The sequence below is a fragment of the Drosophila miranda genome, chromosome XL (genome assembly GCF_003369915.1).
Source record: "Drosophila miranda strain MSH22 chromosome XL, D.miranda_PacBio2.1, whole genome shotgun sequence".
In the NCBI taxonomy this organism is placed as follows: domain Eukaryota; kingdom Metazoa; phylum Arthropoda; class Insecta; order Diptera; family Drosophilidae; genus Drosophila; species Drosophila miranda.
The window spans coordinates 13,503,486-13,531,322 of NC_046673.1; the positions used below are offsets into that span (position 1 = coordinate 13,503,486).

A 27,837-nucleotide genomic window follows, 5' to 3' on the forward strand; every position below is an offset into this window, starting at 1 on the left:
GCTTTGCTATTAGGGAGCTGCGCAACAAGTGTTTTAATTTTATATTCAATAAAATAGTGAAAACTATTAAATACTACTTACTGAACACATATTTTACGAAATGCTATATTAAATCACTGTCCTCTATCGATAAGACCGCAACCTATCGATTTCTTAAGTGTTGGACAATTTCAGCAGAAACGTTATTAGCTCAAATGGTAGAACTTTTATGAGATCAGACAATTTTAATACAGAGAATTTAAGTTTAATAAAAATTTGTTATTCAGCTGCAGCTACTTCTGCAGGCGCCTCGGGCTCTGCAGCTGGCTCTGCAGCTGGCTCTGGAGCTGGCTCGGGTGCGGCCTCTGGTGCGGGTGCCGCCTCAGGTGCTGGTTCCGGGGCCGGTGCTGCTTCTTCTTTGGGTGCCTCTGGAGCCGCTTCCGGCGCTGGTGGAGGGGCTTCTTGTGGTGCTTCTGCTGCTGGCGCAGCTTCAGCAGGTGCTGCCCCTTCTGCCGGTGCAGCAACGGCCTCGCCCTCTGCCGGAGCTGGAGCCGGAGCCGCCTCACCCTCGGCTGGCGGTGCAGCCGGAGCAGCCGCCTCTCCCTCGGCCGGAGCTGGGGTCTCGCCTGCGGGTGCTTCGCCTGTGGGTGCTTCGCCTGTGGGTGCTTCGCCTGTAGTTGCTTCGCCTGTGGGTGCTTCGCCGGTGGGTGCTTCGCCTGTGGGTGCTTCGCCTGTGGGTGCTTCGCCTGTGGGTGCTTCGCCTGGAGCTGCTTCTCCTTCGGGGCCTTCGGGTGGTGGCGGTGCTTCTTCCTGGGGCGGCGCTGCTTTCTCTGGAGGTGGCTCTGGTACATCACGCGACTCCCGGACTTGATCTTCTTCAGTCTTCTTGCCCTGCAGCACGAAAGGAACGTAAGAGGGAAACGTAGTATATTTGTTAGCCAAAATAATACCTTTCGTTTCTTCTTCTTGTCATCGTCTTCTTTTTCTGGTATATCCGATTGCTGCTTATAGTCCTCCGAGAAGAACTTGAGGCCCTCCTCCCGCCCGGCAGTGACATTGGGACTGACATAGCTGGGTCCATACGACACCAGCGAGAGCATCATGTTCGACTGCACCTTGGTGACCTTCAGCACGATCTTGTCGCTCCTGCAAAACAAATGAAAGAATGATGGCAGGAAGTTCCGGAAAGGCATAAAAGGCGGGAAGTCCCCGTGTACTTACGGAGATATTTCGCCGCTCTTATCGTAACGATCTGTTGAGGTGGCCAGCAGCCTGGTCTCATCCGGATCATCGGAGGTGAAGAAGCCATAGGCAGGCACCTCCGACTTGTGGCGCTCCACCACACTCAGAATATCCCGCCGCTTGGAGGCATCGAAGGCCATGATGACATGGGGCGGTTCCGGCTTGGGATCTGGCGGCAAGAAGCCGCTCGTCTGGCTCCGGAAGAACATATAAACGAGCGCGGCATGCGTTCGCCTATTGTTGGGCACCCACACCGGTGGCATTTTCACCGTTCTGGTGCGAATCAGTGGCTTGGCAATCACCTCCTCGACGAACTCCTCCTCCTCTTCGCCAGAGTCGTCCAGGTCCAGATCCAGGTCCAAGTCTATACCCAAATTGGCCATGGATTGCCTGATATCCAGCTCGGGGAGGTCCTCCTCGCTGCCTTCCTCTTCGCCATCCAGATCGTCGCCCTCGTCGTAGGCTGCCACGGCATCCTCTGCGAAATTGATGATGGACTTGGCCTTTGGCTTGGCCATGTACTTCTTGGCCTCGTCTTCGGAGCTTATCTCCTCGACCCATTCTTCGCCCTCTGCGAAGAAGAGAGTAAGGAGAATTGTCGGTTAGTTATGCAGCAACCGCCAACGCGCGGCCGATGTTACCTTCCAGTTTCACCTCGACCTTGATCTTCATGGGCGATATAATGGGGGCAATGACATGCTCCTCATCGAATTCTTCGTTGGGTGGCGCCACCCGCTCTTTGGTCAGCTCGTGGGCATACGCCGACAGGACATTGGGCACCGAGCCGATGGTTTCATCGATCTTCCAGAAGCACATCAGCAGCTCCTTGCCATCCAGCTGCTCGATGACATCGGGCGGCAGTGGATTCTTGCAGGCAAAGTTCACAATATCGAACTGTTCGGCCGACACTTGGATGACCTTTCGGTCCTTGCACTGCATCTTGAGGGGCTCGGCGGGCTCTTGCAGCTTCTTGAACATATCACGATTGACTTGCGGCCCAAAGACTGTGACCCCAATGTCCGGTATATTCTCGAGAATGGTGTCCGTCACATAGGTGAGGTAATCCAATTGCTTCTTCTCCCTGGCCTCGCGCTCAATGCGCTCCACAAGCTCCGTGGACTCGTTTTTGACGCGCAGTTGCTCCACTTCGATGGGCTGCAGCTCGTCGATGCCATAGGTGATAGCCCGAGGTGCCTTTTGCATGGTCTTTTCCAGTTCCTTGCCGAGCAGGGACATCAGCTTGGGCACATCCGTGCCAAACATGATGTTCACTGCCCTGCCACCCTGAAAGCAATCCCTGTTAAGAATTACCCTTTCTGGAGCTGGTATCGCCCTAACTTACGGTCACAAATAGCCATGTGGGTTCGCTTTTCTTGTTGAAACGCTTCAGGGCCGTAATGGAATCCGATTTACACTGCCAAGACGCCATTAAGGATGGATTATTAGTAAAGGTCGACCACTAAGAGGCACTACCTACAATGGCCAACTGCAGATTGTCGCCACCCATCTCCAGCTTGATCTTGCGCAGGCCGCCCACCATGCCCAGACAGGGGCCACACCACTCAGAATACACGTCCAGCACTGCGGACAGAGAGGGCAGGGCAGGGAAACATTATTTGGCGGAAGGAAGGCCGAAGTGGCGGACAAGATAGATACCCAAAAGGCCGGGACGTTCCAGGAACTTTTCAAAATCCTCATCGTTCTGCAGATCCGCTTGCAATTGTTGCACTCCTCCCTTCTTGGCCATGCTCTAGCCTCTGCACTAGCCACAGCCTAAAATCCAAAAGGTGTAGTAAAATTTCCAAAAAATGTGGCCCAATATTGTCCGAATAGTACTAAATCATAGTGCCCAAAATAATTTTAAGATTTGCTCTGTTTAAATTTGAGTTATTGATCAAACAAAACTGTTGCTCAGAAACAGAAACAGAGACGGGGTTGGGTTGGATTGTAATAGTAATAAATTAGTTAACCACACATTTGCTTTAATTATTGTTTTCCATTAATATTAAACGCTTTTTACACACATATAACAAAACATTGTACACTCTGTTGTAACATACTAAAATAGTTAAAATAATTTAAGCAACACACACGCACAAAAAAATACAATCCAAATATATACGAGTATAGGGTGTGTGCAGAGCGTCGCTCTACAAAAGTTCATATTCAACAGTTGTTTTTTATAGATAATATATATATCGTATATAGTATATATAACTATGGTATGGTATGGTATGGTATAGTATGATATGGTATGGTATGGTACGGGTAGTATACAGTACATACAAAAGCGATCAAGACCTCTTCTTAAACATTTACTATATACAGGTATTAACACAAAACTAAAGGTTAGTCCTCTTGTCGATCGATCTTCGATGTATCCCATCCTATCCCATCCCGCCTTATCTCACAGAGATGCCATTGATGGTGATCACATTGCTGGCCACTGGCTCTGGTTCGTATACCTCGTCATTGCTTCGCATCTCGTAGGGAGCATCATAGAACTGCTCATTTGGTATTTGATCGTAAATGTTCTCTGTGGAAAGATTGGATCATCAGATTATCAGATCATTTATACATGTATGGATTCACTCCATTCACTTACCTGAGCGATTGTTGGTCAGTCTTTCGCCATTTGCGGCTCCGGCCGCCCCACCAACACCACCACCACCGCCTGTATTATTGCGCCCCACACCGCCTTGGAATGTGTTGAAGGTGGCCGCCGATGGATTGTTGTCCATGTGCATGCGATTGTTGGCCTCCAGCGTCGAGTACGACATGACGGCAGCATTGCGCTCGTCTTTCGTCTCGGCCGCCTGCACATTCTCCGTATTCTTCACGGGTCGCGCCTTGTTTCGGTACAGGAAAATCAAACCAAAGACCACCAGCAAAGCCACTATGATTGTGGCTCCAATGCCCACGCCAGTGCCCAGCTCCGAGGTCTCTGGACCCTCCACGGCGGCCAGTTCACAGTGCGGCTGCTTGCCGCTCCAGGCCCCATCCTCGGTACATTTGCGCAGATACTGTCCAATGCGATTGTAATTGGGAATGCAGTGATACTCGGCCGAGCCGCCATACAGCGTGGAGTCATTTACCACAATCACACGCCCGTTCTCGATGGCTAGTGGTCGTCCACAGTCGACGGCTGTAAAAAAGTAAAGGCAAATATCAAATGTAGACTACAAAAGCTGGATAAATTGGTTGGAAATTGGAATTCACATGCTGTATGCTGTCAGTATATATTTATGCTTAAGATATATACAAATATAGCTATTTCCATTAAGCACATTATTTGACATGTCTTTCTCTCTCCCTTTCTCTTTTTTTAGGGCATTCTTCCCACCTACGTAGCACCATCCGCTCACGGCGTTAGAGGGCGTCACTGTACGAGGACGAGAGAAATAGTTTTCTTCATTCTGGCTATAAAAATGATCCGATCTGATCCAGATTCAACAATCTGGTAGACACGATCAATCGCTATGATTCTAGTTGTTTTTTCCCCGCATCTTAAAAATTTTACCCCTGTAATCTTTGATTGCCATCTATTATGGAAGTGACCAATAAAAATACTTACGCCTACAGGTGGGACTCTTGCCCGCCCATTTGCCATTCTTTTGGCAGATGCGCGTATCATTGCCAATCATGGTGCGTCCCTTGAGGCACTTGAAGGTGGCCACAGAGCCCACGGCTCGAGTGCCAGCCTCAACAATTAGATTCTCATTGATATTCGGCATGTCGCAGACAACCTCCACACATTCGGGTGCCTCGTGGCTCCAGTTGCCATGCTCTGTGCACAGTCGCCGGGAGACACCGTTCAGCTTGAAGTTCACATTGCATTCGTAGAGCACGGCGGCCCCATAGTAGGTGGCGTTTGTGGCCAGGGTAACCTTTCCATTGGTTATATTCTCGGGTGCACCGCATTCAACATCTGAAAGTGGCAAGCGTTCAATAATATATGTAGATGCCAAGAATACATTTTTCTACTCACAGACACAGTCCGGAATGATGCCACTCCATTGGCCGCTGTCCGTGCAGGTGGCCAAGGCCTCGCCCACCATTTTATAGCCCCGCTCGCAGCGATATTTCGCCAGGGCACCAATTCTGTAAAATAACGAAATTTGATTGAGTTGCATTTCAATTTTCGAGGAAATAAAAAGTATTCCCCCTCCCCCGCCATATACTTGTAGGTCTGGGCCGTGTTCTGTGTGGAGTCTGCGGTGCGTATGAGTGTCCGTCCGTACATGCGATCGTTTCCTGTGACGGACAGCAGGCTATGAGTGGCCAATCTCGGCTCAGTGCAGCGTATCTCTAAGGAATATACATATATTTCAATTACAGATTGATCCAGAGATATTTAGTTGTTGTCACTTACCCTCGCATTTGGGGGAGACGTCACTCCAGACGGCCGATTCCAGACACTGACGCTTCACCACTCCGCTAAGCTTATGCGACTGGGAGCAGCTGAAGACCACCTCGGAGCCCACGTACGTGGTGTTGGTCACATACTTGTGGCTTCCATATGGAATAGGCAATATCTGGCCACAATCAATGTCTGCAAAGAAGCAAAATTTCCGATTACAATCGGAAAGGTGTATGGTTTGTGGCTTCTGGGGACTCACATTCACAGTCGGGGGCATCGGAACTCCACTCTCCGCTGTCCAGACACTCCAGCACTGGATTGCCGTGCATTATGTGCCCGGGATCGCAGTTGTATTGGATCTTCGAGTGCACATTGTAGTCGTAGCCAATGACAAAGGAACCAGCTGGCACTTGGGGCGTCTCGCAGGTGACCAACTCACAGACGGGCGCCTCGCCCGACCACTTGCCATCCCTGGTGCAATAGAGCTCTGTCGGCCCATCCAGCCAGTGGTCCTCGTCGCATTCGTACTTTACCACCGAATCGACAGTGGTGGTGCCGTTGAGGAGTATGGATATCCCGCGATCGGGTCGCGCCGGAGCACCACAGTCAACGAATCGGCAGGAGGGCGTCTTGCTGGACCACTCGCCGCCCAGGCCGCAGGAAATAATCTGAAAAGTATTAAATGAAATTAAAAGCTGATCCATCTGGCTTTGTCCTTTTGCCGAGACTTACTGCTTCGCCAACGAGCACATAGCCCGGCTCGCACGTATAGGTGGCCGTGGAGCCGGCCCTCTTATCGCTGAAGCGTACATTTCCCCCTGTAATGCGCTGTGGATCCGGACACCAGTCCACCAAGCACTCTGGCTGCTTGCCGCTCCAGCCATCCACCTCACAGGTGCGATTCTCGTTGCCAATCAGCGTGTAGTTCTCGTGGCAGCTGTATGTGGCCACCACACCGAAGCTGGTGCGCTCTTCTGAGAGGTGTATGGAGCCGAACTTAAGCTCCGGCAGGCTGCCACAATCAACATCTGTGGAGGAGGAGTAAAGTTGTATCAATAGGCCCGTAAGAAAGGCAAAAACCCAGCTCTGGGTCTCTATCTTCCAACATCCACACCGACTCATCGACTCGTCGTATCGCTTACATTTGCAGGTTGGCGCCGAGCCACTCCAAGTGCCATCGAGGCGGCAGTCTCGTTCCGCCTGACCGAGCAGCGAATGACCCTTGGGGCAATCGTATTGAATTTTCTCGCCCAAAGTGAACTTCTTGCCCATGACAGTGGTGTTCTGCTGGGCATCCGGCGAGCCGCAAGACAATGGTGCTGCAAAATAAGAAAGAAACACCAAGGAAGGTTGAACATCCGTGACACTGGCACTGGCACTGGCACTCTCTCTCTTCTGTAAGACCTACTGTGCTGGCAGATGAAATGCAGATAGTCCAGATTGCAGCCCACATCGTTCCACAGCCAATTGCGTCCGCCATCGAGTACCACACAGTTCTGCTCGCCATTGTAGTTGTTGGGCTGATCCTTGCCCCAAGTGGGTTTCATTACAACTTCGCCTGAAAGAGCATTTAGCATTTGACAAGATGCAGACACAATATGCATGCTGGAGGACAGGACATACCATTCACCCACTTCCAGGTGCGGGAGGTGATGCCCGGCTCTTTTTGAGCCCCGATCCAGACAAGCTGCGGCTTCAGTTCGGTCTTGCGGCGTTCCAGCTCGGACAGAATGTATGCGCTGGTGGCGCCCCGAAAGTCGTGAACCAAATCGCCGCCTGTTCGGATAGAGGAAGGCAATTAGTCGCCCGTTTATTGTTGCTGCTGCTGCCCACAGTCAGAGCACCGCCACTCACCTGTCTGCTGGCAAATGGTTTGTGCCTTATCGAAGCTTTCTCCTTTGGTGATATGAAAGTCGTAGCAGGTTTTCGAGAATGTCGTCACCACGGTGTCCACCCCGAGCTTGGGACTGAGGCAGCGGTCCATGGAGAACTCGTCGTTGGTGAACGTCTCCACCTCGCAGAGACTGAGGCTGCCCTCGACGCCCACCAGCTGGATGGCCACGTACTGGCCCACCAGCGGACGGGCGCAGGTGAATGTCTTGACCACGCCCTCGTCGAGGGTGCCCGGATACCAGGCGCAGAGCGGATTCCGCTGCAGATCCGCACTGCTGTTGCCCACTCGAATCTCGAGATCCTGCAACGGCTGGTGGCCACAGCAGCCGCGCGTCGTTATCCGCACCACGTGCACCGCCTGCGGTGTGAGGAGATCTACGCGCCACCAGGGCGACGGCTCCTTCTGTGTCTCCGAGCACTCCTGGCCATCGGGATTCTGAAAGGGACAACATTGAGCAACCATTGACACAGTCGGGATGAAAGCAAAAGCAAGGATCCAATCCTCTCACCTTGTTCCCCGGCTTGCCATCGTTGGCATAGCTCGCTGGACCGCTGCGCGTATAGGAGCTCTGATTGACCGGCTTGCGGTAAGCCACATTAACACCGCAGAAGGGCAGCTCTCGGTCCCAGCCGCTCCGTGCATCGCACTTTATCGATGGAGATCCGAACAGCTCGTACCCCGCATCGCATTCGTAGTGCGCCTCCGATATTCCGGTCTCGCCGGCAACGGTTCGCACTTTGGCATTCAGCGGCACCGCCGGGGGACCACAAACTGGAAGCAGAGACAGAAACACACAAAAAATCTTGAGATCGTTGCCACCATCGGAACCATTCGAGCGGTTCCACGCCCAGGCACATGCAAAATCTAATTACGATATACACTAGTCTATACGTATATGGCCAGAGGTATGCACAGTGGCGGCCAATATAATAGCGGCTTTTCTATAAAATAATAATTAATATTATCAGAATTAAGAATCGCAAAAGAATACTCCAAGATATGATGAAAATAAAATATAATCTATAATATTATAATATTTATAATAATATAATATATAATATTTTTGTGCAGAGGGATTTCTCTACCAAAAATTAATTTTTCAATTAAGTATTTTCTATGGAAATTGATTGTATTCTAAAATAAATACACGAAATATTGAAAAAATGTTGTTTAAAATATTTGTGGAAGGAGTCCCCAGAAAATGCTTCAGCGAACAAAATTATGGCCGGCTTTTATGAGAAGAGCATCGAAGGAAGGTACTAAAACGTTAGAATTGTACAAATCGAGGCTTATGCGGCTCAGGCTCTACTACCAAGAAATTGAACTATTTTATTGACCGCAGCTGTACTACAAGCAAATTCAAGCGGTAAGTAGAGTAAAATGAATTATTGAACCATGTTTGACTTCGTATGAATAAATGTTTAGAAATAGAAGTATGAATCATAGGCTGGAATGATATTTGCAAAGTGTGGTCTGGCGAGAACCCGCACTTCCCCAAAAGCGAAAAAAAAGTGAAACTTCTCCGTGACCTTGCAGCAAAACCTGTACGGAAAGAAGCAGAAGAACCAGAACCCAGTGCAAGGAAGTGGCTTACGGATACGACATTGAAAAGGCACAAAAAAGGGGATTAAAAAACAGCACCTGGGGAAACTATGATTCAGGATAATTAAACATGCCATCAAAATAGAGCTTACTAATAATTACAAACATATTGCACAATGAAGAGACATTTATTTAATACTTTAGTTGGGGACAATTATGCAAATGTAAGACGAGTCGAATTTTTGTGCACCCCAGAGAGAAGGCCAGAGCCGAGTGTCATATGACCCAAGTCATTGTGCAAAAAATAAATGCATAAACGAGTACGAGAATACCCAAGATCTGCGATTAAAGTAAGTAACAAGTGGGACTCTCAGGTTTCTCTGTCTCGCTCGTACTCGTACCTAGTAATAAAATACAATAAAAAAAATGATTTAGAACACGTTGGCCAATTTGAGAAACCAGTTGAAATGTCAGATCAGAGCTTGGGTGGGGGCTGAGCTGACCAGCAATGCCTTATATAGTCGCCTGACGCCTAAACCTGGCTCTGGCGTGGGCGTTATGTTTTTTGTTGGGTTTTTTTTTCGTTATCTTTCACCTTTTGACCCTCGCATTTCCCATCGCCAAATGAAGTTCCCAGTCTCTAAACGAACAATTTGAGTTTAGAATATGTTTAAAGCCTTTTGTTCCCATCATAAATATGCATAGGCCGCGTCGACTATGCAGATTTTGCACAATTTCAAGAATACAACTTTCTCACAATTGTACATTGTATCCATCCATAAATATTTGTAAGCATAAGTACGGGTATAGTGGAGAGGAAAAAGTCTACATAGTTAGCTGCTCAACACGAATAAAGAGCCAATTAGGTGGCGGACATACGAAAAGAATAAATAAGCAAAATAAGCACAAGGGAAACGGTTACACTCCCCATGTGAAAACACGTTTAAGCACGCTTGCCTGCCAGCCAAAGGGCAGGAAGTAGTAATGCCATCTGTCTACAAGGAGAGAGAGAGAGGGAGAGGAACAACCGCTATTCAAAGAGAGCCAAGCCACCGGTATTCCATGCAAGACAAGATCTTCAATGAGAGCAAGAGACAGACAGATGGGAGGACGGGCAAAGGTGAACAAGGGACAGACGGGCAGACGGGCAAAGGAGAACAAGAGACAGACAGGCAGTCTCTAAGGAGAGCAGGCGACAGACAGACAAGACAGTTTTTAAGGAGAGCAAAATGTGGACTCCAAGGAGAGTCACCAAAGAGAGTGAAGAGATCTTTACATATGTGTGTGTGTGTGTGTACGAGTACCGTATGACTATTAAAAGGTAGAGCAGACCCCAGGGCTGTGTGCTGTCGTTGGTGGCCGGTGGCCTCGTTTTATTTTGTCTGTGTCTTTACTGCTTTTGTGGCTTTTCTGGCTTTTGTTGGCTTTTTCCTTTTCTTTTGGCCTATGATCCGATCCGCACAAGCTGGTGGAAGCCAACGCTCTCTGCGCGGCAATTTTGCATATGTTCCTTGAGTCTGAAACAGGCAGGGGCTTGGGTTGGGCGATGTTTTGCTGCCTGTTGCAGCTGTTGACGCTTGACGTCAGGTTTCTCGCGCCCTCTCTCTCGCTCTCTGACAAACAAATAAAACAACAGCAAGGAAAGCCCTGGCATGGGCTGAGGAAAACATTTTGGAATACTCTTGCAAATCCAGAATACATATATACATACATACATATGTGCACATGTATATAATACCCCGATTTGGGTTTACTTTTGTATTTTTTTAAAATTGGTAGAGTTCTCTTTTGAAAGAACCCCAGGAAAACGATCTTTACTGTGTAATATAATATTGCATTTTGAGTTAAATTTAGCAGCATTATCTATAAACATTTTAGAGAACTACCTGTGAAATTTGGTGAGATTATCTTAAAGAACAACCCACAGACGACTTGTTTTTTTTTGCAACTCATCAGTTTTTCCTTCATTTTAATGAAATATATAGAACGAATATGTTAAAATATCATTAAAATTATGGAACATTTTTTTACTACTTTGCGATATATTTAATGATCTCATTTTGGTAAGCCTTGCATTCAGAAAATGAAAAACTTTTCTCATATAAAATCACTTCAGGAAATATAGAACCTACATATGAACCTATTATATAAGAGTTTCACAAAAATCTACCTAGAACTGATAACAAAAATTGTATGCACTTGAAACAATCGTAGAGGCCAATAAAAGCTACCAAAAAATCGGCTAGGATAAATACTGGAATACCCCTTACAAGGGTATAAGAAAAACTGCGCTAGCTGCGACGATGATGTTATTTATGCCAAGACAGCCAAAAAGCTGTTATTGTTATGAGCCTCGAATCGCATTCATCCGGTTTTACTGGTGTTTATGATACACACTCATCTATCCACCACCCTCGAGGGGGAGGGGGAGGCGTGTCACACCACGGAATCCCATAAAGCACAAATTTGTATGCGGCGAATTGATCGCAGAATGCAAAATTATGGATGGGATTGGGGATCTGTGTAGGTATATGGGTAAATAGGGCAGACCAGACAGTCAGACAGTCAGGCGATAGCTAGGTACAGGTACAGGTAAGCAGCGATCGAATTTGTGCGATAGAAAGGTGGCCCGGCAGACCGAGTGCCGTTATGACAACATCGGGCCGCCAATAGCAAATACCCGAACGGAGCGGGGATTTGGATGTGCTGCACGTAGGAGGGCGCAATGCTCGGGGGCCGTAACATCCAGTGAAATGTTCAAACTCAATCACGTATCGGCCACACACCACACACCAAACAGCAACAGCACCAGGCATGAACTTGTGAAACTTGTGAAGTAAGAATGTCACAAGCCCCAGAGCAAAAGCCAGCAAAGCAGTGGCCAAAGCGACCAAAGTGGCCAATGTGGCCTGGCCCCAACCATTTGCGGTGCCTGCCCCCAGTGGATGTGGATGGTTCGAACAGAAGTCTTACTCACAAATCGCTGACCGAACGGGGAAAACTTTCACTGCTCCACTGGAGAGCCGCCACAACAGCTTGTTCTCTGTCTCGTCGCGTCTCCCCGCCCCCTCGCCGGCTGGAGGCATTCGTCTCCAGTCTTTGAATGTTTATGGTTTCAGAATTCAGAAACTTGTTTTCAAAAATTTACTGCAGAGAGAAACGAGTGAGGCATCAGGGGCAGAGCCCTTACATCTGTTAGTGTTTTTACGATTGGTATTTATGGAATAATAACCAAAACTTCTTGAATATAAACCCTTTTGTTTTATTTACAACTTTCATTTATGTGTACATATATGGAGGTTCGGCATCTTTTATCTCAACTATTATGTTCAAGGGTTTCGGGATAAATCACATAGAGCAGAGAAAAGTATATTCATTTTTGATAGTTCCCCTGTAAAGTAGATGTTCTATAAAGCCTGTAATCTGTACCATATTCTCAATATCATAAATAAATCATAAATTCTATGGGAACACATTTAACATTAAAAAAAACTTGGTCTTTAATGCTCTTCAAATGAATTCGAAATAAACTAGTGAAATATTCCATTAAAAATGTATTTAAAAATAATATTTATAAAATGTTGTAATACAACGGTTATTGACTTTTTTGGTTACCAATGAAGGTTTTTCTCATTTCCCTTGCTGCTCCCATTCTTCGCATTTCTCCCACTTTTCCGAGACTTATTCCCGAGAATGCAAGAACTAAATACCTGCATGTGGCACCGAGAATGCAAAAACAAAATGAATAAAATAAATCAAATACTCAATCATAATTTCTTTTTGTATTTAATTTATTTTTTGCCTGGCATCGAAGGATTTCGGCTTTATTTTACTTTTAAATTGATCAATAAAATTATTGATTTTAATTGAATAATTATTTTTCAGTATGCACACCTTCAAAACACCCAAAACGTTTTAATGGAACAAAAAAAACACCAGTAAAAATATAGAATAATACAGAGCTATAAAGTACCCATTCCTGTCTAAACGGAAGCATATTCATTTACCCTCAAAAAAAGCAACATCTGATACAAAAAAGAAAGAAAAAACAGACTCTGATTCTCTGATCTTATCTGATCGTTGTTCGAGTTGGGGATTGACCCCATTTCTTTGACCACTTGCTAATTGGTAAATCGAGTGCAAGAATGAGGAGAATGATGGAGGGGGGTGGAGTACGGAGGATCGAATCGGATCGTGTGGTGATGGATTAAGGTCAATACTACTGTGAATAACTTAGTGAATACTTTTGTGAATATTTTCTGTGTATTTCTGAGTGTGGAGTGGAACTTACTTTGGCAATTTCCGGCTGTGCATAGCATCATCAGCAGAAGCAGCAGCAGCATAATGGGGGACATTGGATACGAAAAAGTCATGGCTCTTTTGAAAGCGTCCACCTCGCGGCGGCTACCCAACGACGACGGCGACGATGAAGATCTGAACAGCTGTGGTGGTGGTGGTTGTACTGTGTTGCAGCAAAACATTGACTGCTGTTGGCGGTTTTTAAATGTTACTGCGGCCGATGCGGTTTTTACTGACGTTTTTTGGCCGGAGTTACGGGTAGTACGGGTAGTGTGTTTGGGGTTGATGCTTGGCTGTTGGCTGTTGGATGCCGTTGGTCGTTGATTAGCTTGGAGGCTGCTGTAGCATCGTCAGCATCGATTAATTTATGCATACACTCGACGATTATTTATATATTTATACAGATACGTATCTGTATCTCTATCTCTCTCTCTGTCTCTCTCTCCTCTATGCATATATATGAGATGAGGTGTATGCATGAACAACACCATACCATGTGAACATATAGCGTGAGGCCCGAGGGGCAGCGACTTCAGCGTTCATTAGATTTTCACTTTGCATTCACATTGGATTTTCCACCGCATAATTATTATGGTAGGTACTCGGTACGGCGGTGAAGATGATGATGATGATGATAATGTATATTACTGCACAAATAATAATTTACATTGTGATAATCATGAAAATCACAAAATCACAAAATCATAGGTGTGGGTCATTGACTCCACCTCCCATGCCCCTCCCCACCGCCTCTTTCTATGTCTATGTCTTTGCACCGAAACCGAATCACAAGCTTTCCTTCAGTGCCACACACACACACACACACACACACACACACACAGTCGCAGGCAGCTCTTTTTGATTGCCCTCGCTTCGAATCGATTGGAAAAGTAAAAGTAAACTTTAAATGGCTTCCCTTTTACGGGTTGGAATATTCAAAAGAATAAGCAAGCAAAAAGACAGCCAATAGAGCCGACTGTGCCCTGAGGGTTGACTGCTTTCAAGGTTGTTACGGCCAATACGGATCACTGGCCAACAGAAGCTACGTGTTTGGGATTTGGTGGGGAATTTTCATTACGCCCGGAGGATTCGTTGGCCATCATAAACAACTTTCATTAGAGCGTGTGTCTCTCACTAATTATCAAAATTGGCTGCCTGGGTGCCTGGCTGCCTGATGGAAGAGTTAGGAAAGTTTCAGCTTCAGTTTCAGCTTTAGATTTTAGCTCTAATTTGCCAGATATATCCGGAGGTGCTAATTGGAACCATATGAGAAAGTACGCACACAGACACAGCACGCACAATCGCACAGATACGAAAGACTTGTTTATTCCGAATTGTTCCCGATTTATGGCCAGATTTTTTGCATATTTCGGCTGGGAGGAGTCTCTGTTTCCAGGCCCATAATCACTTCACCATTCACAGAAAAACAAAGCAAACAAAAACAGAAACCCCACTCGCGGAGTGCACCTTAACTCCACACAAAAACAAAAAAGAGCACATAGAAAAAATAAAGATAGAAAAATGAATGGCTGGCTACCTATGAACGTGAACTTATTACTCGTTTATGTGGCTCGCCTGCTGCATGTGCATGTGTGTCCACATAGATATTGGATATTATTAACGGAGTTAACACCACTGCCTGCTGCCTGCCAAGAGTACGCTGAGAAGCGAAATAAAACCGACCCGAACGCGAACCGTACGCCTGACACGTCTGCTTGGAATGAAAGTTGTCTTCTAACTGGTTTCCATCTGGTGCCTGGGCCGCGGACTGCGAATGCGAGTGCGAGTACTGCGCGTGTGCAACGCCGATCCGATCCGATCCCGATCCCGGTGCCGACGACGAGTCCGAGTCCGAGTCCGAACCGACTCGGCACCGTCACCATAAGGTTGATTGGTCGGTCGGTCGTTCGGTCGGTCGGTCGGTTGCTTGGTTGATCGCTTCGGTGGTCGGTTTTCAGCCGCTCGCTCGCTCGGTTTGCAGCAGCACGCTGGTCGCTGCTGGGCCTGTGTTTGTCATTGTGTGGCATTGTTGCCGACGCGAAATACAAACTGCGCAATCGCAGCACTGCTTTACACAATGGCTGCGAGGTTGGTTCCATGGGTTCCCCAAGCTCCCCCGATCCCCACAAGGTTACACCTTTGGTTTTGCCACTGCCTTTAAATAAGAATTAATATTTGTTTTTTATTTTACATTTTTTTGGTTAATGAACGCAAAAAATGTGTGCATTTATTTATTTTTCATTTAAGCAATTACAACAAATATTATCTTATAAAGAAACAATAAATAGTTTACAATTTTAAAGAAGATTTTCTTAAAGATTTTTTTTTTAACAACGTCGCAGACAGACAGACCTTAATTTTTTTTTGGCCAGGACTAAATTACTTTATTTATAAAAAGTCGAGTTTTTGTAATTTAGTTTTAAAAAGATTTTTTACATTTTTTAAACATTTCTTTTATATACCCTTTTTTGTCTGTAAATCTGTGAATTTTACTATTAGAAATATATTTCAACTTTCATATTTATTATTTCCTTAAAGATTTGTCAGTAGGTATGTGTTTTTTCTTAAGACTAATTTGTATTTAATTTTTAACAAAAAACAAACTGTTTTTACATCATTCACTTTGCATGGCTTAAATTTGAGCGTGTTTTGAGCATAGCATTATTTATTGTTGTCTTTGTTTTTATGGCCATCTTAATTGGATTATTGAATCAACATTTTTAACACATCCATAAATACGAGGTATAGCGTTTAATCAATCTGTGCGACAATAGAATAACAGAAGAGGTTGGGCGGGTTTTTTTTATCTTTTTTTTTTTTTGTTGTGGTATAACTTTTTGGTGAAACCTCGCAGTGCACACTGTTGACGTAAAATGGCCTGGCTTTGTTGTTGTTTGTTTCTTTCGTTTTGTGTTGTTGGTCTGGTTGTAATTTTGCTGGCTAGTTCGGTCACAACAGAGACAACAGAGTAGACGACCCGAACCTGAGTACTACACAATTCCACGATGAAAAATAAGACGACAAAAACCCGTACTAAAACTGGAGTACAGTAAGAGCTCTGCGCTCTGAGCTGTGCTCTGTGTTCTGTTTAATTCTATTAATTGGCAGGCAGAAACCTAAGCCGCCAACTGTGGCAAATAGTGGCAGTACAAGTACTAGCACCGATGGCCTGAGACTTGAGACTCGAGACTTTCTGATTATATTCCCATACTTGTCCTAATTCCACTGACCAGCGGTCCAGCGGATCACTGACCACCGAACGATTGGAGTGGACTGAAAGAGGCAAGAGATACCGTAATGGTCGGAGAGCCATTCGCAACGCCAGAGATTTCGGCAATGGTCGGGGTCGTCTGCTGCATTACGAAAACCAAACCCCCATGAAGATCAGCCACATCCCCGGTGGCAGAGATGGCAAAGATGCCAGAGATGGCAGCGATGGCTGTGGAGGGCTCAGGTGGCTCTGTCACCGACCGACCGACCGACCGACCGACCGACCGACCGACCGACCGACCGGAAGAGGGAAGCCAGATGAGCGTTTGATTATGCGACTCAAATGAAAGTTTTTCGCCATGTGATGTGGGAAGCAGAAGCAGTCGGATTGGATTGGATCGGATCGTATCCGATCAGATCAGCGACCCCATGAGAACCGTGGGTGGTTTTTCCAAGATGGTAATGGAATGGTATCGGATCGCTAGGCGTCTCGCTCGTTGGTTCTTTCTGTCTTTCTGAATAACTACTCAAGCCAGGCCATTCATTATAATTTTGCAATAAATACATACATATGTAAGTACACATGTGTATATGCGGGTAATCTGAAGTCGATTTGCCATTTCGCAAAAAAAAACTAAAAAATGCATTCGTCCGTTGCACAGTTTTGTCGTCTTCTTCCCATGAAACTGTGTGTCAGGTTATGGGTATTTGAACTAACGTTTGTAATGCTTCAGTTGGCAAATATTATTTAACATTTTTACTAATGAAATAACTGAATTAACTGCTGAACAAAAAGCAATCCAATGGTCTTGCAACCCGAGGGCCAACAGAAGAGAAGCGCACAGAAGCAGAAATACAAAGAAAATAAAAAAAAACAAAAGCAAAATAAAATAAAAAAGAGCTACTAAAAAATATATATATGTACATACATTTATATATAAAACAACATTTTAGTTAAGTTGTCTTCGCCACTTGGGCAAGACCCCGCTTCAAACTGATTTTTGGTTTGAGCTACTTTTTTTTTGCTGCAGGTTTTTTCGGCTTAGATAACCCAAAGATCATATCACCACAAATGGGGTCTAAAAGAATACAACTTTAATATTTGTATCGTGATTTTTTCAGTGTCTTACATAGATATCATCAGCCAATAAGGAGTGTGTGTTCTGGTGCTTATATTTATGGTACATAAATAAAGTTCTACGTAAAAATGTGTATTTTACAGGTACACTTACATGTTCTATGTAGTATGTAGATGTGCCGTCTCTACATGTTCTACATGTAGTGTAGAGTGTAGAAACGCGGCGGAACACTAGCAAAAGAAAAGAATTTGATCAGCTATTGGAATGCTCTTGCTTAATGTAATTTGGATGAAACAGCTATTATTAAAAGCGATTATATTTGTCCATGCTATGAGACACACAACCGGGAGATCGATCATTTGTCGAGGGGCCGGCCAACTTCCGTCTGTTGTGGCGTCAACTAATCTTTCACTTTTCCTCAATCAAGTTTTTTTTTTTTTTCTTAGTGAGATCGGTTAACGACATCAATACACATACACACAGATGTATGTAAATGCCAGTACGAGGAAGTGGCCTCATGGTTCAACAACTCTCATATAACAACATCGAACCACCCAAAAAAACACCCATGAAAACGATGTATAGTCCTATAGTCATAGGACAAGCCAAATGGAATCTAGTAGGGCCTTTTGAAAATATAAAAAAAAAAGATCAAAGCAACCCAAAATATTAATGTTCCTTATTCATTGAGTCGTAAAAACAAAACTAGAGCTACACTTGTATTCGGAACTATTTGTTTTATTTCAAAAAATGACAGAAAAAACCGCAAGTGCAGACTTGCAGAAGTGTGCCGAGCCAGAGGTTAAGCCATCACAGCCAGCAGTCCTCGAGATCATAGAAGAACTTGACAAACTTCGCGGACATTTTGAAAGTTTGGGCATTGAGTATTACGTGAACAAACACAAAGCGGAGGAAATTTACAAAACCATGGTTCGATTGAAGCGAGTCCGAGATGAATTTGAAAACAAGAAAGAGCGCTGCATGGAGCTGATTAAGCGCGATGGAGAAAGCAAAACCATTCTGGACGTAATCGAGTACATTGATGACTCATTGCATTACATCCGTTGTCTGCAGGATGATTACAGCATGCTAGGGATCGAAATAAAGAAACCGATGCATCAAAGTTAATACCTCCTCTTCCGCACAGACTGGCAGTTGTAAAATATTTGTAAATTTCAGGACAAATACCAAAGGGAACACACATACATGAAAACATGTACCAAGAAGAAAACAAGTCTGAATACACAAGGTCAAAAATCGATACAACGCGAAGGAGAAGTTTCAAATGAATGGTAGGCAATATATACATATATATAATACATTTATTCAACATTTTGAAATTTCAGAACCAGAAGATACAAATCGAACAGAGTTGGAAACCAATCGACAAGGATAAACAGTTTGAACCAATATTATTACATAATTACAATTACAATTACAATAAACTATTCCAACCTACCATAAACATCATGGGTATATGTATCTTGAAGTCAGGAAAGACCCCACCAGCAGAGTACGTGCAAAGCTCCATATGTCAAGTAGTACATTATCTTCCTGCCATCTGGCCCTATTTCGGGGGGTTTTCGCTCGACTATGTACCTATTAGTACTCGTATCAGTTTGTTTGCTTTGTCTTTCACAATTGCAACACAACACACGCAACGTGTTTTGTTTTCTTCTTTTTTTTGGCTTAAATGTCATTGAATTCGGTCAGATGCTTTCGTCAGTGAATTTGCACGCATTTAAAAAACAAAAACTACAATCGGATCGAACACCAAAGTACATGCTATTTTCCTTTAAGGAATAAGAGTAAAGAGTTAAGAAATTTTCCAACAAGAATAAATCCACAATAAGTGTCCATGTGTCTTGTATATAAGCCAAATAGAGTAATATTATATTCAAAATTAATTAATTTCCAAGACTGAAAATAAGATATAAATACATATGAATATTTCTTTCCAGCATACACATAACCATTCATTTTCTAGAGGGAACTATTCATGGAAGATAAGAGAAATTGTTGTGAAAGAACTTGTTTTTTTTCTATAAAAATATTAATAAGAAAAGCTCATCACATATGTATGTACGTTTAATTTAACCCGAAATTCCCCGATATCGAATAACTGCATCACTGCATTACGAACGGTAGATCATGCGCAAGATCATTCTTGTTTAATCGGGGCTCTCACTCTCACGCTCCCCCGTATCTTTGGGAGGCTGGGATTCCGGGCCAGGAGAGTGTTATCGTGAGCATTAAGTCTCGTTTACAGTGTGGGAGATTAACAGGAATTTCGAACAGGGAAAAGTGTTTCATTCTGAAGCTGTCACTCTCTTCCCTGCCCACAGACTCTCTCTATTCCACGGGTTCGTTTTGGCCACGTCCACGAATGCAGCAACAGCAACAAAAACAAATTGTAAACTATGCTCAGCACATACTCTCTCAACTTCTTTGCTGCTGCGACAGCGAGAGAGAGAGATAAAGAGAGAGAGAGAGCTGCGTCTGTGAGCGGAGTCTGAGCTGGCTTGCTCGTGTGTGTGTGTGTGTGTTTACAGGTAAGCGAGCCCAAGGTGTGTGCAGAAAAGGTGAGTCAGGTGAGGCATGGCCTCTTACGACTCTCTGCAGACAAGACAAAGTGCGGAAATATTGGACGAGTAATTCCTAACTTTATATATCGACCGCTCTATGCGCAATGATTGTAATTGAATGTTTTTCGAAATTAATTTTACAAAGAGCATTAGCTACTCCAATCTCCAGAGAGAGAAAAAAACCTGTATCCATTAGAGACAGAGAGAGGGAGAGCGGGAGGTGCCCTCACCTTTTCAAAAATAAACCTTGAATAAACGATTTTTGAATGGACAAGCCGTTTCGTCTCGCTCTTTTTTGTTTAAGCGCTCGATCGGATCAAGACGACGCGGTGTGCTAGTGAGAATTATTTTTAGTCTATTTTCGACTTTTGGTGCGTACAGTTGCAACCGATCGTTCAGTCGATTCGTTATTTCGTTTTGTTTGCGTTCGTTCTCTTTCTGCTGCTGCCTCTGCCTCTGCTTATGCTTTTTTGGCCTAAAAGAAACGCGCACTGAGATTTTTCGGCTTACGCTTGTTGTGAATCGGGTACGGAATTGCTCTTTTAAAGTTTGTTTTTTTTTTTTACATTTATCTATGTGCAAGAAATGGAGAGATGTGGTATTTATGTGTTTGTATGGGGTGCCCTGAGAGTCGAACTCTTACGTTTGTAGGGTTCCGTTCCACCAGAGATATTCTATTTCTACTTCTGTGTACACTTTTTTTGTTTGTGATTAAAAATATATACAAATTTATTTATCAAAAGAAGTGTTTACTTCTCCTTTTTTAAGATCTTTCAACCGAATACAATACTTTCATTTTGGTTTACATGAATGATGTAATAAAGTCACCAAATAATAATAATAAATAATAGTTATAATTACAAAACATTTCTCTGGAAATATATATACAGTGGAATACCTATTTAGAAACCCATAAATGTTTCCACTGTACCAGAGAAACTACTCTAAAAAGCAAGAGACGACCTTTAAATAGATCAAAACGCAAAGTTTGGCAATCACAGACTTTTTGGATTGTACAAATAAAATGTGACAGGAGTTGGGGTTGGTGCTGGGGTAATGGTGGGGGTAGTCTCTGTTCGAGGAACGGAAGCATGTTCAGCGGCCCAGAACCGACTCTATAATTTTGAAATTCTTTCAGCTTGACAAACATCCCAGTCGAACAGTCCCACAGTCCCCCAGTACCCCACCACAGTTCGCCGCCAGTAGGCCCGTTCTCTGGAATTTGTGAATAGCAATTTTATTCTCTCCCGCTCGCTCTCGCTCTAGCTATCTCTCTCTGTCTCTCTTGGTTTAGATGCATGAACGTGTTGTGGCTTACACGGATAGGTGCATGTGTGTGTGTGTGAGGCATCAACAAGTTTAGAAACGGGCTTTGGACACTCGAGGCCCACTCTGTGTTTGTGAAGGGGGGCAGAAAAAGTTCACAGTTGAGGCGATTTCATGGGGATAGGTCTTGGAATAACAATTAACCATGGGCTTTCGTTGGATCGTTGCAGGGAATGCAGCCAAGAAATGGCCCCAGTACATAGTACACCTTGCACTGCCACTGGCTGTCGAATCGTCCCGAATCGCTTGAAGCACTCGCGCTGCAGATAAACCAGCGAATATGAACGTCTAGAAAAGGGTATAGCCCCCATCCATCCATCTGTCCATCCATCCGAAGAGGAAGCCTAGGCTTAATTCTAGAGCAATGCAATCGCAACAAGTCCGTCCAATAAGCACCTATGACAATCTGGGTGCCAGTGCCACCACCCATGTGGCTCCACCAACCAAGCAGCAACAGCTACAGCAACATCTCCAAAGAGCTGGAGAAAGTCCCAGGCAGCCGGAGAGAGCAGCCACCACCAGAGGTGTGAGCGACCAGCTTCTGTCGAACGGCATGCCGCCGCAGCCGCAGCCACAGCCACAGCCGCAACCCGAGCTTGAGTCCGAGGAGGAGCTGTTGAATGGCAGCGGTACCAGCCACAGTATAGCCGCCGTTAAGGCGGCTCTCAACGATGCCAAGTCGAAATTCTTTGGTATCAACAACTACGACGAGTATGAGTCAGCCGTCCAGCCAACGCAGATGCCAATGCCGTCCGTCAAAGCCCATTCACAACAGCCGACCATTAAGCCGGAACCAAAGTACCAGAACGTCCCACAACGCCACAAGCCACATGCCACAGACGAGCTTCCGGCTCCAGCTCCGGCTCCGACTCAGACAATCGAGCCAGTGCCAATGCCAATGCCAATGCCAGTGGAAGTGCCACTGGCGGCCAGCAGTCCGGACAGATCCCTGCGGTATGCAACCACCTATGAACAGATACCCCTGAGTGACTTGGATGCACCGCAGCCGTCGCAGGTGAGTGTCAGTATCCGAATCCCCCAAGCCACATCCAATTCATGGATCTCTCCCGCTAATCTGTCGCTCTGTTTCTCTGTCCCTGTGCAGGCTGTCTACATGAGTACTACGGTGCCGCAGAATATGAAAGGCATGAAGATCGCTGGACGACATACGCCGACCCGCAATAGTCTGAGACACAGTCGCATGATAGTTGTGAATCACAAGCACCATGACAGTACGTTCTTCATTTTGATCTTCATCTTCATTTCTGGCATTAAATACGTGTGTGGGTGTTGTCTCTTCCATTTGCAGGTCTCCAAGCGGCATATTCAAAGCATATCCGCAATCTGAACATTTCCCGGCAGCTACTGATAATGCAATTGGCTGTGGGACTACTGATCGTGGGACTGGCCATCTGGATACTGTTGCTGGCGCCGAACGCTTCCATTCTGATCAATCCGTATCTGAGTGGCCTATCTGTAAGTGCAGCACAATCATCTGCAGACCAAAACCATACTCAATGTTCCTGTTGCCTGTTTAGCTGTTGCTGGCCAGTATCGCGGGCCTGATACTACTGAGACGGGATCACAGGATCACAGAGAACAGGGCGCCCAATAGTTGCTATAAAGTCCTGCTGGCCGAATCCTATGTGTTTTCTGCCTTGGCGCTGGTCTTTTGCTGCCTGGCCCTGGTCTGTGCGGCCATCGAGTTCGCTGAGCTGGCATCAGCTGTGGACGGTGCCTGCGGACCGGCAACCAGTTCGCTTTTAAGCTATCACAACTGCACCTGCCTGACGTCTGCAGATGATGGGGCAGATGATGCGGCAGCTGACGGCAGCAGTCCCCCGAATGAGTAAGTACTCTTCAATCCCTCACGAAATAGTTATTCTTATGGGAATCTACTTTTGCAGCAACAACAGCAGCAGCAGCGAGGAATGCGGGGCATTCCGCGGTGAATGGAAGTATCTGCTGGCCTTCTCCATGGCCCTCAATGCCCTGGGCATTGTTGCAACATTCTTATACATAACACTATTTATTTGTTGCCACCGCAACCGGAAACACTTTTACACGTCTGTCTAAAGGAGGGCCAGTCCCTCGAGTCCATTACTTTGCATTACTTGAATTCTTGCTTTTAATTTAAAATAAATTATTTACAAAAACCAAAAAACAAATCGTCACGTGCAACGGTAATGCACATGGGAGAAAGTCATTTCCATACGCTCTGGCTGCCTGCATGTTTGGTTTTTCGGTTTTTGGAGGCCACTTCCCGCTTTCACTTTCTTTACAGAACTTTCCACACCGAACTTCCAACTTTCGTTGAGAGCGTAGAACGTGCCCTGGATTTATTGAGTGAATTGTAGACTAAATCAATCAGAGAACAACATACATTGCGTGTGTCTGACGCGGTGCACGGTTAATGCTCGAGACATAAGAGAATGCCCGAGAATGACAAAAACCAAGCACATGTTGGGTGCAAGATTGAGGTAGATTATATCACTAAAAGGAGAATATCTCAAAGCAAACGTGATAGACCATTTGTGGTGTACTCCTCATGTCTTGCCCACATTTGGGTGTTACATTTAGAACACTCACTTGATAATTTCGTCAGGTTATAGCAATTGTGTGGTAAATAATTTTGCTCAATTATCTGGTCATGAAATGTGTTTTGCAGCCAGGCATTTCGGTTGAAATTACTATAATAATACTTTTGCTGTGGCAGCGGATTATAGTACACCGACGTAATTGCCATGTGACAGATAGTCGTGGAATATGATTGATTGTCAATGGGGTTTTGTGGCAAAATATAATAATAATAATTTCAATAGCCAGTGCTCGCAATTTAAAACAGATGGAATCATTTCATTTGATGGCTCGCTGGAGCGGAACAGAGAAATTCTCTGGAAACGGACAACAGGCACACTCCAAAAGATAACAACAGATCATGAAAATGTTGTTCTAAATGAAAAAGAAATGCGACAAAACATACCCCGTTTTAGAATCCAGTAACTCCGCCGGGTTTACGAAAGTCAGAATTCACCAGAATGGTACCATTCTTTTGGGTTATGCCGCATATCACAGAGCCGCGGTTCAGATAGCGTTCACAAACATGTCCCCTGGTCTCCAGGCTCTTCACATGGCTATCCAGCAGGCCATACTCATAGAGCAGGACATTGGGCAGCATCTGATGGTGAATGCGACTGGCGTCGATGGCATATTTGATGTTCGCCTGCTGCCAAAGAATCCGCACCAGCAGCGGAACGAGGGAGGATATGATTTTGGTGCCACCAGCGGCACCAACAACCAGCCGAACCTTGCCCGTCGTGCGCTCAGTGACGATGAGAGGGCTCATCGAGGACATGGGCCGGGTAGTGGGTGCCACCCTGTTCTTGCCTGGGACAAAGGGTAAGTCAAAGTAGTTCCTCAGATGCTTGATGGAGAAGTCCGACATGGCATTGTTGAAGAGCACACCTGTACGCTTTCCTGTGCGTCCGCTGCCGAAGCTGAATCGATAGACATGTATTATGTAGGGGTTCAGAAGGAGAAGCAATAGGAGGCAATAGCCACGTGGCTTACTAGAAATTGATGGTGCTGGTGACTGAAACGGCATCGTTTTCGTGCAGCACCGATGTGTGGGCCGTACCGTGCTCCTCTCGCACACGTATCTCCGCGGGGGCCCCGTACGACCGGGGGCTATTGAACGTCATTGAGTCATCGATTTCTTCGGCCATGGAGGCGGACACCTTGGTGCTGGTCATGCTTTTCAGTAGCTGCAACAGAAAGGAGAGGAATGAATGCATTTGAAAGAGACAGCTAGAAGGCACTCACCTGCTCATCGGCCGCTTCGTCGAGCTGCCAGCGCTTGACAAAGCCAAATTTCATGGCCTCAATCATTCGATGTACCTCCAGGGGCCCCATATCGCTGGTGCGTGCAAAGTCCCTACGAAAGTGTCGCAAAATGCTCATTATAAAGCCCAGAACATGGCCGCTGCCTGGCAAAGGCGTCAAATGCAGATCGTATTCGTCGAGGGGAATCACCAGGGACTCGCTAATTTTAGCATCGGCGCGGCTTAGGTCCTCCTTGCCTATGACACTGCCCATGTCCCTCAAGTCGGCCAACAGGTCCTCGGCCAGAGATCCGTTGTAGAAGCTGTGCGGTCCCTCCATGGCCAGCCGCTCATAGGTGCTGCACAGTTGGGCAGGAGGCTGAATGAAATGGCCAATGGGCCAGAAGTTCTCTGTTTTGGGATCGATGAACATTTGCCGCAGCAAACGATCAGCTTTGATCATATCTCTGTTCAGGGCAAGGGCATCATATTGATGCTTATACAGGCGATAGCCCGTGTGGCACAATGCAAGCGTTGGCTTCACCAGCTCCGACCATGGCAGCCGGCCAAATCGCTGATGGGCCAGAGCATAGCCAGCTAGTTCAGTGGGCACCGCGATGGACCAGCTGGACTGCTTGAACTCCTGCTCGTCACGGAAGATGGAAAAGTTCTCGGCCCGCAGGGACATAGGTGATATTTCGCGGGCAGAAATGCTGTAGGATTTTCGCTCTTCGTGTATATAAATTTTCATCAACATGCCACCGCCGAGACCCATGCTCTGCATTCCGATGAGACCATTGCAGAGTAAAGCAGAGAGAGCGGCATCCACAACGCTACCGCCATCTTCAAGGGCCTTCCTGGCCATAAGACCACAGACATCGTTGTCGGTGCAGATGCCAGCCCGCGCGAATTCATGCAACGGTGAATGGGAGGCCGGCAAGGGATACTCTGGATTCTGTGGCTTTCTGTTCACTTTTTGCGGAACTAAATGGACCAAAATATAAACGAGAATTTCTACCATTTCAGTACAAGCTGTAATTGTTGCTCCTTAATGGAATGGAACTCACCATCCTTCTCCAGAAGCCTGTACAGATATATTGCAACCAGGATGCCAACTATCAGCGATATGAAGCTGCCTACTGAAATACTTATATACATTTCCAATAATTATATTTTAATTGCTTGCAATTTTATCGCGTATCATCGTAATGTAATGAGTAATAACAATATCCTTGCATTTCAAAAGCCTGGTTACAAGGTGGGTTAGCAGAAGGAGGTGCGTACATCTTCGCCATGAAGCGCAAGGCGTCTGACGTACAGAGGGTGGTAAATATAACTAATATCGATATTTTTCTGTTTAAAAACCAAACAAAAATAAAATATTCATATTGATATTTAAGCAAATGCGGACATCAGGGCAATGAGGCCACATTTCCTATTTTGATTTCGATCTTCTTTCACGAACCGAATATAGGCGATCGATGTTTAGCTTATGTATCGATATATATATTTATAAAGATTTAATATAATTTGAAAACAGCCTAACAACTAACTTTTTTGTGAACAAAGCAGGCTGCGAATGCTCCTATTTATACATGAATTTTGGCATTAATACGGCAGCCCAAGCCAGTATTATTTTCAGTCAGTTCAGACAGTTTAAACCGGCAACATCGTTCCTAGTTCTATCGTTCTAAATTCCAAGTAAATTCAAAATTTCTCTGTTAATTTTTGGTAAAATGGACTCGGCAAAAGAATTTTTATTATTTTCGTTTACGCTTTAACTTTCCGCTGTCTATCTGATGCTGGACTTCTGTGGCTGTTTAAGTTGCTACTGTTCGTGCAATCTTTTCATTTCCTTTTCAAAACTCAGGAAAATTATACAATTTTTCGTTGTTATTTTTTACATAACTCATACGATAGTTACGGATAGCACCGATTTGTGAGTATGAAACATATTCTTCCCTTCAAAAGTTTAAAATTTGTTTGATTATTTTCAGAAACATCCCACACTTTGTTTAACACGTTGGATAATTCAGTTATTAAATTAATTTCAAATTAGGAACTTTTGGAACTGATGTTGTCTGTAAGTATAGACAATGCTTGCGTAGCAGCATAAGCAGGAAAATATGGAAAATATATTGATTACTCTCTTGTTCTTAATTATTTTCAGCCACCGAAATTTATTTACAATAAATACACCTTGCAGCATTTAAGCTTTGTTTTAAATTTATATTTCTGGGATAGGAATCCAAATTATCCACCCTAGGGAGGAGGAGGTGGAACATACTCCATACCATACGAAACATTTTAAGAAGAGCTTCTGGATGGAAGTTGGGGTTGTGGCCCCCCTGCTGCGCGCCGCTGTCCAAATCCTGTGTGCAGCCAGCTACTGGCGCCAAATTTAAATTCAATTTCGATTTTCTTTGCGCTCTTTGGGTCAGCTGTTTAGTACAGGTCTGCATTTCAAAAATCGATAGTGCCGACCTCCTAGCATCGATAG

General features: G+C 45.2%; 5 protein-coding genes across 9 annotated transcripts; 2 read left to right on the forward strand and 3 right to left on the reverse strand.

Annotated features, from left to right (window-relative positions):
- Positions 1-190: 190 nt before the first annotated feature.
- LOC108165115 (fibrous sheath CABYR-binding protein) lies at positions 191-3,119 on the reverse strand. The gene is made up of 7 exons (XM_017301173.2): positions 2,878-3,119; positions 2,699-2,802; positions 2,564-2,635; positions 1,863-2,505; positions 1,201-1,792; positions 930-1,125; positions 191-870 (listed from the first exon to the last, which is right to left on the reverse strand). The coding sequence occupies exons 1-7, from the start codon at positions 2,966-2,968 to the stop codon at positions 259-261; spliced, it is 2,310 nt and encodes a 769-aa protein (XP_017156662.1). The 5' UTR covers positions 2,969-3,119; the 3' UTR covers positions 191-258.
- A 67-nt stretch (positions 3,120-3,186) lies between these two features.
- On the reverse strand, positions 3,187-15,114 carry LOC108161845 (sushi, von Willebrand factor type A, EGF and pentraxin domain-containing protein 1). 2 transcript variants are annotated; one of them, XM_017296214.2, is made up of 15 exons: positions 14,854-15,112; positions 13,309-13,963; positions 7,984-8,246; positions 7,436-7,910; positions 7,205-7,357; positions 6,990-7,139; positions 6,724-6,900; positions 6,314-6,609; positions 5,841-6,249; positions 5,594-5,773; positions 5,403-5,529; positions 5,210-5,322; positions 4,796-5,149; positions 3,827-4,366; positions 3,187-3,757 (listed from the first exon to the last, which is right to left on the reverse strand). In XM_017296214.2, exons 2-15 carry the CDS (start codon positions 13,496-13,498, stop codon positions 3,624-3,626), a joined length of 3,561 nt encoding a protein of 1,186 aa, XP_017151703.1. In that variant the 5' UTR covers positions 13,499-13,963; positions 14,854-15,112; the 3' UTR covers positions 3,187-3,623. The 2 variants fall into 2 exon arrangements, with proteins under 2 accessions (XP_017151703.1, XP_017151710.1); XM_017296221.2 differs by having other exon boundaries at positions 3,624-3,757; positions 15,000-15,114.
- Positions 8,159-26,614, reverse strand: LOC108161858 (glutathione hydrolase 1 proenzyme). 3 transcript variants are annotated; one of them, XR_001775516.2, is made up of 6 exons: positions 26,405-26,613; positions 25,339-26,321; positions 25,087-25,280; positions 24,500-25,013; positions 17,759-17,835; positions 8,196-8,246 (listed from the first exon to the last, which is right to left on the reverse strand). XR_001775516.2 is itself a non-coding variant. In XM_017296252.2 (5 exons), exons 1-4 carry the CDS (start codon positions 26,493-26,495, stop codon positions 24,506-24,508), a joined length of 1,776 nt encoding a protein of 591 aa, XP_017151741.1. In that variant the 5' UTR covers positions 26,496-26,614; the 3' UTR covers positions 8,159-8,246; positions 24,500-24,505. The 3 variants fall into 3 exon arrangements, 2 of the variants coding, with proteins under 2 accessions (XP_017151741.1, XP_017151723.1); XM_017296252.2 differs by lacking the exon at positions 17,759-17,835 and having other exon boundaries at positions 8,159-8,246; positions 26,405-26,614; XM_017296234.2 differs by lacking the exon at positions 8,196-8,246 and having other exon boundaries at positions 16,125-17,835.
- LOC108161884 lies at positions 18,270-19,070 on the forward strand. Its single transcript, XM_033387756.1, has 3 exons — positions 18,270-18,729; positions 18,785-18,854; positions 18,952-19,070. Exons 1-2 carry the CDS (start codon positions 18,356-18,358, stop codon positions 18,813-18,815), a joined length of 405 nt encoding a protein of 134 aa, XP_033243647.1. The 5' UTR covers positions 18,270-18,355; the 3' UTR covers positions 18,816-18,854; positions 18,952-19,070.
- On the forward strand, positions 20,504-23,680 carry LOC108161868. Of its 2 annotated transcripts, none has more exons than XM_017296263.2 (6): positions 20,504-20,716; positions 21,687-22,537; positions 22,622-22,748; positions 22,826-22,992; positions 23,055-23,365; positions 23,424-23,680. In XM_017296263.2, the coding sequence occupies exons 2-6, from the start codon at positions 21,881-21,883 to the stop codon at positions 23,590-23,592; spliced, it is 1,431 nt and encodes a 476-aa protein (XP_017151752.1). In that variant the 5' UTR covers positions 20,504-20,716; positions 21,687-21,880; the 3' UTR covers positions 23,593-23,680. The 2 variants fall into 2 exon arrangements, with proteins under 2 accessions (XP_017151752.1, XP_017151759.1); XM_017296270.2 differs by having other exon boundaries at positions 21,687-22,531.
- Positions 26,615-27,837: the final 1,223 nt, after the last annotated feature.

Bases quoted from the DNA above. Each gene is read 5' to 3' on its own strand.
- LOC108165115 (XM_017301173.2), bottom strand. From the start codon at position 2,968: ATGGCCAAGAAGGGAGGAGTGCAACAATTGCAAGCGGATCTGCAGAAC. The intron at 2,506-2,563 runs GTAAGTTAGGGC...GATTGCTTTCAG, and splicing joins CCACATGGCTATTTGTGACC to GGTGGCAGGGCAGTGAACAT. The intron at 1,126-1,200 runs GTAAGTACACGG...TTTGTTTTGCAG, and splicing joins AAGAGCGGCGAAATATCTCC to GAGCGACAAGATCGTGCTGA.
- LOC108161845 (XM_017296214.2), bottom strand. From the start codon at position 13,498: ATGTTTTGCTGCAACACAGTACAACCACCACCACCACAGCTGTTCAGA. The intron at 5,774-5,840 runs GTGAGTCCCCAG...GCTTCTTTGCAG, and splicing joins CGATGCCCCCGACTGTGAAT to ACATTGATTGTGGCCAGATA. The intron at 4,367-4,795 runs GTAAGTATTTTT...ACTTTTTTACAG, and splicing joins CAAGAGTCCCACCTGTAGGC to CCGTCGACTGTGGACGACCA.
- LOC108161884 (XM_033387756.1), top strand. From the start codon at position 18,356: ATGACAGAAAAAACCGCAAGTGCAGACTTGCAGAAGTGTGCCGAGCCA. The intron at 18,730-18,784 runs TTAATACCTCCT...TGTAAATTTCAG, and splicing joins AAGAAACCGATGCATCAAAG to GACAAATACCAAAGGGAACA.
- LOC108161868 (XM_017296263.2), top strand. From the start codon at position 21,881: ATGCAATCGCAACAAGTCCGTCCAATAAGCACCTATGACAATCTGGGT. The intron at 22,538-22,621 runs GTCAGTATCCGA...GTCCCTGTGCAG, and splicing joins CGCAGCCGTCGCAGGTGAGT to GCTGTCTACATGAGTACTAC. The intron at 22,749-22,825 runs GTACGTTCTTCA...TTCCATTTGCAG, and splicing joins GAATCACAAGCACCATGACA to GTCTCCAAGCGGCATATTCA.
- LOC108161858 (XM_017296252.2), bottom strand. From the start codon at position 26,495: ATGTATATAAGTATTTCAGTAGGCAGCTTCATATCGCTGATAGTTGGC. The intron at 25,281-25,338 runs GTGAGTGCCTTC...TTTCTGTTGCAG, and splicing joins ACGAAGCGGCCGATGAGCAG to CTACTGAAAAGCATGACCAG. The intron at 25,014-25,086 runs GTAAGCCACGTG...CTATCGATTCAG, and splicing joins ACCAGCACCATCAATTTCTA to CTTCGGCAGCGGACGCACAG.